The sequence below is a fragment of the Triticum aestivum genome, chromosome 4A (genome assembly GCF_018294505.1).
Source record: "Triticum aestivum cultivar Chinese Spring chromosome 4A, IWGSC CS RefSeq v2.1, whole genome shotgun sequence".
Classification (NCBI taxonomy): domain Eukaryota; kingdom Viridiplantae; phylum Streptophyta; class Magnoliopsida; order Poales; family Poaceae; genus Triticum; species Triticum aestivum.
The window spans coordinates 81782042-81793717 of record NC_057803.1 but is presented as its reverse complement, the minus strand read 5'-3'; the positions used below and the strand labels follow the sequence as shown (position 1 = coordinate 81793717).

The window sequence follows — 11676 nt, the reverse complement described above, 5'->3', positions numbered from 1 at the left end:
GGTGCATTACACCCACCATATACCCTTCCTCAAAACAGCCACCATACCTACATGTTATGGCATTTCCATAGCCATTCTGAGATATATTGCCATGTAACTTCCACCGTTCCGTTTATTATGACACGCTTCATGATTGCCATATTGCTTTGCATGATCACGTAGTTGGCATAGTATTTGTGGCAAGGCCACCTTTCATATTTTGTATACATGTCACTCTTGATCATTTCACATCCCGGTACACTGTCGGAGGCATTATATAGTCATATTTTGTTCTAGTATCAAGTTGTAAGTAAATAAAAGTGTGATAATCATCATTATTAGAGTATTGTCCCATATGAGGAAAGGATGATGGAAGCTATGATTCCTTCAAAAGTTTGGATGAGACTCTGAACTTAAAAAAAAGAGATGCCAAAGAGCCCAAAATAAAAAAAGAGGCCAAAGAGCCCAAACAAAATAAACAAAAAAAAGAGAGAAAAAGAGAGAAGGGACAATGTTACTATCCTTTTACCATACTTGTGCTTCAAAGTAGCACCATGATCTTCATGATAGAGAGTCTCCTATGTTGTCACTTTCATATGCTAGTGGAATTTTTTTTATTATAGAACTTGGCTTGTATATTCCAATGATGGGCTTCCTCAAATTGCCCTAGGTCTTCGTGCACAAGTGAGTTGGATGCACACCCACTTAGTTTTTTTTAAGCTTTCATAAACTTATAGCTCTAGTGCATCCGTTGCATGGCAATCCCTGCTCACTCACATTGATATCTATTGATGGGCATCTCCATAGCCCGTTGATACGCCTAGTTGATGTGAGACTATCTCATTCTTTTTGTCTTCTCCACAACAACCATATTCTATTCCACCTATAGTGTTATATCCATGGCTCACGCTCATATCTTACGTGAAAGTTGAAAAAGCTTGAGAAACACCAAAAGTATGAAACAATTGTTTGGCTTGTCATCGGAGTTTCGCATGATTTAATACTTTGTGTGATGAAGATGAAGCATACCAGACTATATGATTTTGTAGGTATAACTTTTTTGGCCATGTTATTTTGAGAAGACATGATTGCTTTGTTAGTATGCTTGAAGTATTATTGTTTTTATGTCAATATTTAAATTTTGTTTTGTATATCATGGATCTGAACATTCATGCCATAATAAAGAAGATTACATTGATAAATATGTTAGGTAACATTCCACAATAAAAAATAACTGTTTTTATCATTTACCTACTCGAGGACGAGCAGGAATTAAGCTTGGGGATGCTTAATACTCTCCAACGTATCTATAATTTTTTGTTGTTCCATGCTATTATATTATCTGTTTTGGATGTTCTATATGCATTAATATGCTATTTTATATTATTTTTGGGACTAACCTATTAACCTAGAGTCCAGTGCCAGTTTCTGTTTTTTCCTTGTTTTTGAGTTTTACAGAAAATGAATATCAAACGAAGTCCAAACGAGCTGAAAATTTACGAATATTTTTTATGGACCAGAAGGGACCTACGGAGCATCGGAGTTGGACCAGAAGAGTCTCGAGGCAACCACAAGCCTAGGGGCGCACCCCTGGCTTGTGGGCCCCTCGAGCGTCCCCGTGACGTGAGACCGACGCCAAAAATTCCTATAAATCCCGAAACCCCTAGAAAGAAATCTAGATCGGAAGTTCAGCCGCCGCAAGCCTCTATAGCCACGAAAAAACAATCGGAAGCCTGTTCCGGCACCCTGCCGGAGGGGGAAATCATCACCGGAGGCCATATTCATCATCCCGGCGGTCTCCATGATGAGGAGGGAGTAGTTCACCCTCGGGGCTGAGGTTATGTACCAGTAGCCATGTGTTTGATATCTCTCTCTCTCGTGTTCTTGATTTGGCACGATCTTGATGTACCATAAACTTTGTTACTATAGTTGGATCATATGATGTTTCTCCCCCTCTACCTTCTTGTGATGAATTGAGTCTTGCTCTTTGATGTTTCGTTATGTTGAATTGAGTATTGGATTTGAGAACACTCGATGTATGTTTTGCGATGGGATATCTGTGGTGACAATTGGATGTTCTATTGATTCACTTGATGTATGTTTTGGCACTCAACTCATGGATTCCCGAGGTGACATTGAGGTAATCTACGCATAGGGGTTGATGCACGTTTTCGTCCTACGTTCTTCGATAGAAACTTTGGAGTGATTCTTTGTTGCACATTGAGGGATTGTTATATGATTCAATTATGTTATCATTGTTGAGATAATTTGCACTAGTGAAAGTATGAACCCTAGACCTTGTTTTCAAGTATTGCAAATACCGTTTCTGCTCACTTTTGTTACTAGTTACTTGCTATTTTTATATTTTCAGGTTACAAATATCTACTATCCATATTACGCTTGTGTCACCATCTCTTCGCCGAACTAGTGCACCTATACAATTTAACATTGTATTGTGTGTGTTGGGGACACAAGAGACTCTTTGTTATTTGGTTGCAGGGTTGTTTGAGAGATACCATCTTCATCCTACACCTCCTACGGATTGATAAATCATAGGCCATCCACTTGAGAGAAATTTACTGTTGTCCTACAAAACTCTGCGCTTGAAGGCCCAACATGAGTCTACAAGAAGAAGGTTGCGTAGTAGACATCAAGGGCAACTGTTGAAGATGGATATATACTTTCCTTTGCTGAAAAAACTTTCGATCTATTCATCAATTGTCAAGGTAACACAATGAACATCAAAAGCAAAAATTACATCCATGTCCATAGACAACGACGACTACAAGCACTGAAGCGAGCCGAAGGCGCTTCGTCGTCATCGCCTCTTCCTCACCGAAGCTGGGAAAACCTTATTGTAATAGACAGTCAGTAAGTTGTCCTGTTAATGCCCCACAGGACCAGCACACTAAAACGACAATCGTTGTCGACGAAGAGAAGCGTAAATCGGAAGGATCCAACGTCCACACCCCTCCCGACAATGCCGGAAGCACCATCGGGATGGTGGCTAGGTGGGAAAACTTCATCTCATCTTTAGAGTGTAGCCACCGCCTCGCCTCTCCGAGCATAACACAAACCTTAACAAAACTTAAAAAAAATCTAAAAACTGTGCCACTTCGCGGTAAGCGCTGAATCCACCGCATGTCCCATGGCTCTAAGGCCATAGGAGACAAGACAGCCCGACGGCTATGCGGCGAGAGGCATGAAAACCCTAATGCGTGGATGCTCTTGCCTCACAAACGAATGGTAAAGATTATTCTTTTTCTATGCCTATGAACCACATTTTGGTGTTGTATATATATTATACTCTAAACAACTTTTGACGCCCTGTAATAAGGCGGTCTCTTCTCCAAGCGACACTGACACCCTGCAAGGCTACCGTTTCTGACATCTCCAACCCCCCATTTTCCCATTATGTCAAGCGTTCTCCATGAAACGACACTCTCTTCTACAAGTGACACTGACATCCTGCGAGGCCACCGTTTCTGACATCCAAGACTACGTGGCCTACGGGGCACATGGTTGAAGCAAAGCGTCGGCCATGCCCTTACTACTCCCGCAAAAAAGAAAGATGCACTTATACTATTTTTTTAACATCAGTACAGACACAAGCGTTCATATATACGCGCATACACTTATCCCTGTAAACGCACACACTATCTCTATGAGCACTTTCGAGAGACTGAGCCGGCATACTATCTTGAGATTTACGAAGTCATCGTAGGCACCTTGTCGTCGACGGGAACGTCTCCTCCCACTGAAAACGCATCGCCGAAAATAAATTCAGAAATAATGCGAGCACCAGGACTCGAATCCTGATGGACTGGCATACAATCTTTTTTTTTTTTGCGATCAAAGGCATACAATCTCTTTAACCGTCCAACCACATGTTGGTTCACTGCTCTTATACTACTTTTTGTTTTCCGAGGAATGCTCTTATACTTACTTGAAAACGTGTTTTGCTGGTGTACCGATAGTTAACCAGACCAATCCTCTAATACGCAAGACATTACGATTCCCAAAATCAACTCGGCGACCAGCGCGACGCAGAGCAAAGGGAAAACCCCGGATAAAGGAAACGAACAAATTATTATCCCCTCCCCGTACGATTCCTTCCATCCCTCGATCCCGTCACGTCTCTTCTCCCGAAACGCACCGCCTCCTTCTTCCCCTCTCATCGTCTTCCCCCCCGTGCGTCCGATTCCCCTTCCCAACCAGACGAGCCGCAGTCCACCGCAAGTCACCTCCTCCTCCCGCGAAACCCTCGCCCCCCCGCCGCCGCCCGCCGCCTCCTCCTCACGCAACCCGCCCTTCGTCGCGCCGGCGCGCCGGCGCCCGCCGGTGCCCATCAGGTCGGTGCTGGACTCCGCCCCTCCCTCCCTCTTATCCGCTCACGACTCTTTTTTCTATTTATTTATTTTATTACGATTTATTATGAGATGAAACCGAGCTCTAGCAAACCAGTTGATCTAGGTTTGGGTGTTTGCTGTTGGCCGGGGGAAAGCCTTAGTGGTTGTGATGATCATGCTTTATGTGGTGGTTCGGGCGCTGGCCGTAGGGATTCTGCTACAAGTTAGCTCAAACGTGTTGTTTAGCTGCCGACCTTGAGGTGCAGAGAACCGGATTGCTCCGCTGATGATAACACGGAATACGTGGGAGGAGATGGCACGACTACGCTAGGCCTCTTGGCGGCTCCTTAGTTTGGCAGCATATGGTTGCTGATCGGTGTTTATAAGCTTAACATTCGTTAATTGATTTGCGCCTAACTGTTTGATGCTTTTATGTTCACTGTGTTGCAATGATTTTCCAATATACTTGCCTTATTAAGCCTGTTCAGAGCTTGCCCTTGGGTTTGTCCAGGTGGGGAAAATATTGCTTGCGTATGACATTACTTCATTTTCTTCGATTTACCATACCCGTAGCCTGTAGATCTTCAGGAGACTGGTGTTACTCAAAATGTGAGTCATTAACATCCTCTTCGTTCTCTTTATAGGTCATTTCCTGTGGCATGGCAAGGATTCCAATTGGCATTGGCTTTCCTTTTCATGAATGATGTCCTTCCCTTCGAAGGACACAAATTCACAAACATTATTTAAGTGGCCTTGGAGAAGAGAATCACCATTATCAGCACAACTGCTCATTGATATTCCACCTGAAATTGAGTTGTCAGACTACCGAAGATTGCCAAGTTCTGGAAGTGAGAGCCCGTCTGGACTTCTCCATGGTGAAGGCGTCAAGGAAGAACCGATCCCTGACCTGGATATTTTCTTCGAAAGGCTTTATGAATATTTCTGCGCAAAAGGACTGAGGTGTATTGTTACCAAATGGATAATCGAGATCCTGAATGTACTGTTTACGGTGTGCTGTATTGGCTTCTTCTTTTTATATGTTGATTGGAATGCCATTGGCCACTTGAAATGTGGTGTGGAGGCACTTGAGTCTGGAGAAAAACCATGTGATCTGATGGCAGCCATCAAGCATAATCCATTAGTACCCTTTACATTTCCTAAAATGGTCACTGTTGGATCAATGATTATATTGGTAACATATGGACTTATCAACTTCCTCAAGTTCTTTGTACAACTGAAAAGTACACTGAATGCACGTGACTTCTACTATAATAGGTAATATTCAGGTTGCCGCACATGCATGTGTGTGTGTGTGTGTGTGTGTGTTATAGCCCACAACAATTTATAACTTTACCCTTGTTTTTCTTTTGTAGCCTTAAGATTACAGATCTTGAGATCCAGACGATATCATGGCCCAGAATAATCGAGAAGGTTGTCCTGCTACAAAAGTCTAAAAAACTCTGTGTTGTTAGGGATCTCTCGGAGCATGATATTATCATGAGAATAATGAGGAAAGAAAATTACTTGATAGGGATGGTGAATAAAGGCATTATCTCATTTCCAATTCGTCCTTGGCTTCCTGGTGCTGGCCCAACTGTCAAATCTCATGTACATGACAGGAGAAATCATGTGATACTTCCAAAAGCCCTAGAATGGACCTTAAATTGGTGCATCTTCCAGAGTATGTTTGACAGGTAAACTTGTACTTCAGTATTTTTAAGCATTGATTACTCTTTATGTGTTTATTTGAACGAGTAATAACTATCACAATACTATCTGTTCGGCTAAAATTATTTTCACTATCTGGTTGATCATGCTTGTATTTGCTTTTCTACACTGTGCTCCTGCTTTTTATATAAGCTCAAGCAAGAAACACACCCTCCATCAGCCCATGTAAGCTGTTAAGCCACTGCCTGCTCAACTAAGCCATATATACTGTCTAAACCTTGATATTTGCCATTCACTGCAAATAGTACGATAATTGGTTACCGGCTACCAAATATGTAGTTACTGATGCAGCATATGGTCCAAGCTTTATTGCTTTACAGATAATTTTCTAGATAACCAGTTACACAACACCTTATTTATTTAGGTCAATTATTTGTCAATTCATGTAGTAATTTATGATGAATCCAACTTCTATTCACTGGTTCAGATCTCACCCAGCAGCTCGTGTGACAGCATCCTATGCATCATATTCCTATTGTGTATTTATCCATCCCCTTGTGCAAGGATAAGGCTTGGATTGAGGGGAAACAAGGATGCAGCAAGTGGTCACGATGCGTAGGATACATTGCCTTAGATGTTAGTACCTACAGGCTACAGATGCATATGTACTCATGATATTTCTGCAGCTTCCAGTGTGCATGTCACCCACTGTGAAGCTTAGCAAGAACCCACACATTGCTTTTGGACGGCTCCATAGATTTTGTTTGGTTTTTGGAGTTTTCTCTATTGGCGAACTTTAGTTACTTGCACTGAATACCTGTATCCTTTGCTTTGCAGTAAATTCTGCGTTCGAAAAGATTTTCTAGCAAGCCCAGCTGCATTGAAAAAACGACTTGTATTTGTTGGCATTGCAATGTTGATCCTGTCGCCCTGCCTTGTAATTTTCCCATTGGTGTACCTCATTCTGAGGCATGCTGAAGAAATTTATAATCATCCCAGTACAGCATCATCCAGAAGATGGTCAAATTTATCAAGGTGGATTTTCAGGGAGTATAATGAGGTAGCTTCTCATGCATAACTCTTTAATTCTAGTCACTACTACTACTATTGACTGATTTAATTGAATGTTTGACATCATTTACCTCTTATTTTCATGATTTATGTGGCTAACAAGCCTCATATTAGCTGCAAGCAACTTGTCTGTTGAGGGCTATATATACTATTCTGTTTACCTACGTTGTCTCTAAAACTCAACTGCTTACAATAATTTCAGGTAGACCATTTCTTCAGACATAGAATGAACAACAGTGCTGTGCATTCGTTGAATTACTTGAAGCAATTTCCTACGCCACTAATTTCTATCATAGCAAAATTTGTATCTTTTGTTTCTGGTGGTTTGGCTGGTGCTCTTATAATTATGGGATTTCTGGGCGAATCCATCCTTGAGGGTCATGTAAGTTCTTTGTCGGCACCTTTTGTCTTTCTCTTACATTTTATGCACCTTCTAAAGTTTCACATCCATAACTTTTGAAGATTTTCGGAAGGAACCTATTCTGGTATACTATTGTTTTTGGAACAATAGCAGCTATAAGTCGAAAAGTAGTGGCTGATGAGCTTCAAGTAATTGACCCAGAAGGTGCTATGTGCCTCGTTGTCCAGCAAACCCATTACATGCCGAAGCGGTGGCGTGGTAAAGAGAGCAATGAGCTGGTTCGGAAAGAATTTGAAACACTATTTCAGGTACCTGAATTCAGCTATAGTGCTGTTTTGATTAAGATAATACTCATGTGGCATTTGGCTTTTGATAATAAAAATAGTTAAAAGTTTTTTTCTAGCATGGGCCAGTTAAATTGATTAATAGGTGAATATATAAATGGCATTTTCCCCCGATATAGATATGACAATGTTGAGCTTCCAAGTTTTTATTCATCTCTTTCAGCTAAAGGTTGATACATAAAAGAAAGGTTAGTTTTGGTGTTTAGATTAACAGGACTCAGCGAAGTGGTTTGCTTCCTAGATATCATCTGCCATCTGCATTAGATTTTTGTCAGTGGTTGAGGTCCAGGATATGTCTGTATTGGCCATGTATTTTGTCTTTTCTATTATAAACTCTGAGAAGTGTCTTGTTATATTGTGAATGCAGTATACCATAGTAATGCTATTAGAAGAGATGGCGTCCATTTTCATCACTCCTTACTTGCTCATTTTTGAGGTACCAAAGGTAATGGTCTGAACTAGCTTGATGAATGTGTTTCTCTATAGTTTTGTATTTTGTAACAGCTGTGAATTCTTATAAATTTACAGCGTGTTGATGACATTCTGCACTTCATATCGGACTTCACAATTTATGTAGATGGAGTGGGAGATGTATGCAGGTCAGTTGCTGAAGTCTCTTCGGAATTTATGTTCTGACCAAGTGACCATCTATCTTTGTTGAGCCTCTGCAACACTTAACATCATTGCTTTGCTGTGTTTCAATAGTTTAAGCATGTTTGACTTCAGAAGACACGGCAATAGAAACTATGGTTCTCCATTTGATGCACCTAAAAACCTGAGGAGCTCCCAAGGGAAAATGGAGAAATCATTCTTAAGGTAAATTATACTTTCAAGTACTTCACATGCTTCTTACTAGCTTGGTGTACTTAAAAATGGTGTATTTATGGAGTTATTTTCTTGGAAGTATGTATTTCCTCTGGAGTCCCATTCTCAGAAGATGTTGATCCTTTTAAAAAATAACAATCTGTCTAAATTGTGCAAAATATGGAAAATGTTAGCTAACTTGTTAAAACAGTGTGTATTTTCAACACTTAGTTCGGCAATTCAATATAGCAGAGAGTCCTTTTCTTCTAAGACATGATATACTAATTTTTAATCTTGTATATCTTGCAACTATGTTATCATTCTGTTAGTATTACCCCCCAAAAAACGGTGTTATTTTGTTAGTGTTACCTTGTGGTTGTAGTGGGACAATGCAGAGGTATAGATAGCACTGATCCTGTGATTTTCGAAGCCAGCATCATCCATTTTCCTAACTAGGCCACCATTCACACTGACACACATTAACACCAACAGAAACAACAAGATTGAAGTCTAACAGTATATCATGATTGTTTGCAGTTTTCAGAGTGTTTATCCATCATTGGCATCAAATGCAGAGGGCAAACAATTCTTACATAACCTACAGAAGTTCAAGGAAAGACAAATACGTCAACAAGCTGTTGCGCAGTATCAGGCAATGGAAGCATCAGGCTTTGTGGATAGCACAGGTCAAAGGGATGATATCTTCCATCAACTACTCCCAAGTATTATCCGTAACCATGCAGAGGCCTTCCCACCTGCTGGTTATAACTTAGATCCCTTGGGATTGCTGGACTCAGATCAAAGAATTCATCCATATATTCTGGATTGGTATTACATGCGTCATTCACCACACTTGGATAGAGTTGAAGCTCCCCATTTTGACGAAGCATCCCTTGAGGCTGGTCAGAACGCAAGTCAGCTAGCAAGGGAAACATCTGAGATTGAAGAAGATGAAGATTATTACTCTGATCTGTACGGAAGGGTTCAGAGTCATATGGGAGCATCTACATCAAGCACTTTGTTCCGGCATGCTCCTACAAAGCACAACGGTAACGAAGACAGTTCCACAGGCAACTGGTGGAACCAGGCCCCTGCATCTTCCCATGATCCGCAAGGCAGTTTTCTCGAGCCTCCAGCATTTGGATATCATAATATGGCAGACAAAAGTCATTCCAGCCATCACAGTGATGATATATCAGAGGGAAGCGAGGGAGATCTGGAGCAGGGCGACAACAGAAGCAGCAGCACCAGGAGCTGGAGAAATCCCCAAGCCTTGTCCAAGACGAGGTATATGGACGACTCCTACATCGAGGATGGGCTGGGTCTTCATTTCACCGATGAACGACCTGGAGTAGCAGCTGATGCGTATGACAGCATGCCGGCTGGCCTTCCCGTAAGGATAATACCTCGAAGCAGTGACCCAGTGTAGGCTCGAAAAAGGAAAAAAAACTGACAAAAAATAGTTGATGCTTGCTCGTGCGCTGTTGTAACCGGTTGTGTGAACCACGCCTTCGTACCTTCATGATAAGCTGGCAAATGGCCACAAATTCTTTTGTACATACCTACTACAGATCGGTTACGGCCCTGTATATATAATGCCCTTGTCCAGCCCCGCTTTAGTGGGTTGGGGAAGAACCATTCTTTCATAGCACGCAGTGCTTCTGTTTGATACTTCCTCACAAGTTGGCTGTGCCAGGCAAAATCAATCTGCTACGCAACATACTTTCCTGAGAGGGTTTAGCGTTAGTTGTCACATAATGAGTACTAGTAACTGTTGATCCCATGAGATGTGGAGGTGTCATTTTGAAGGCCCCCGGGAATTAATTGGTAGCAAGTTCTGGAGCACACTCCTCTGGAGGGCCAGACAAGAAGCGAGCGGCCTCAGCATCCTTGTCGAAACCTTAGCCAGCAATGGCGTCGTCCTCGCCGCCTAGATAGTAGGTAGGCAAAAGCAGGTCGCATACGCGACATGTGCACCGAGTATCCGGTCGAGACCAAAACCCCCGCAGCCGGACAAGCTGATAGACATGCCGGGCCGCTTCAGATCTGTGCCGACACGACGCCAGGAGCCCCTCGACACCGCCACTCAATGCCACCCATCCCCAGCACGAGCGGTTTCCCCCAACGCACGACCCGGATATACATATCCAGTCTGTAATTCGCTGATGGTAACCAACCATGATTTTACATTTTCTGATGAGTTGGTAACCAACCATGACAGCAGTAGTACGATCCACTGCAATTTGCGGAGAGAGAGAGGCCTTTCGCCCAGTTGTCAACTTGTGGTTGATTGATTCATTGATTAAATTAAACTGTAACGATGGCTGCCGACGTGCCAAACCCATTTCCTCGCTCATGCTAGCTGTAAATTTCCCGCACGTTTCGCTCCGCGTGGACCGACGGACGCCGCAACCACCGGTCGTCCTCGCCCGGATCCGATCGAGTGACGAGGAAACCAACGGCCCGCCCCCACCAAACCAACCAAACCAAACCAAACCAAACCAAACGCCATCTCAGATCTCGAGCGACGAAATGAACTTCTCTGTTAACCGGTCCTTTTCGTCGCCCAGTTCGCAGCTGCCCCGAAAGCAATCGCGGGCATCTCGTCGGTACTGCTACCGTGCCAAGCGTGCTTCTGGTTCGATCAACGGCGGTTGGGGCGGTAGGTCGGTGGTGGTTGGGCCCTTCGGCATCCACTCTCCATCACATCCTTCTGCTTCTTGTGCATCATCTGCCTGGCTGGTTTCGCGCGAGCGTCGGCGTCCTCGCTCGCCGCAAAGAATTCCACGGCCTTTGCGTGTGTGTTATGCAAGTATATAATTGTTGGTGCCCTTGAGACCGAGGCAAATGGCGAAAATTCTCGTGAAAGCGAGACACGAAACGGTTGCATACGTGGTCGGCTGGCTGGTATGTTTCTTTCCAGTACTGCTATGCACACGATGTTGACGGACGATTTGTGGACGACAACACTTATCAGATCGTCCATGCATAGCATCAAACTACGGCTGGATTGCCCGTCGTCTCACTATCGTGCAAGCACGTTGTCGTCCACACAGCAGTTTCGGTTTCTTTTTCCGGGGACAGACAGGGTCGTGAGCCT

General features: G+C 43.0%; 1 protein-coding gene across 1 annotated transcript; it reads left to right on the top strand.

Moving 5' to 3' along the window:
• The first annotated feature begins 4091 nt into the window (after positions 1-4091).
• LOC123085276 (autophagy-related protein 9) lies at positions 4092-10222 on the top strand. The gene is made up of 10 exons (XM_044506896.1): positions 4092-4331; positions 4973-5603; positions 5702-6022; positions 6834-7056; positions 7270-7449; positions 7530-7736; positions 8140-8217; positions 8301-8371; positions 8478-8588; positions 9114-10222. The coding sequence occupies exons 2-10, from the start codon at positions 5029-5031 to the stop codon at positions 10003-10005; spliced, it is 2658 nt and encodes an 885-aa protein (XP_044362831.1). The 5' UTR covers positions 4092-4331; positions 4973-5028; the 3' UTR covers positions 10006-10222.
• The last annotated feature ends 1454 nt before the right edge of the window (positions 10223-11676 follow it).

Excerpts from the sequence above, each read along its gene's own strand:
- LOC123085276 (XM_044506896.1), top strand. The coding sequence starts at position 5,029 with ATGATGTCCTTCCCTTCGAAGGACACAAATTCACAAACATTATTTAAG. Across the intron at positions 5,604-5,701 it reads CGTGACTTCTACTATAATAG|CCTTAAGATTACAGATCTTG; the intron begins GTAATATTCAGG and ends TTTCTTTTGTAG. Across the intron at positions 7,057-7,269 it reads TTTTCAGGGAGTATAATGAG|GTAGACCATTTCTTCAGACA; the intron begins GTAGCTTCTCAT and ends CAATAATTTCAG.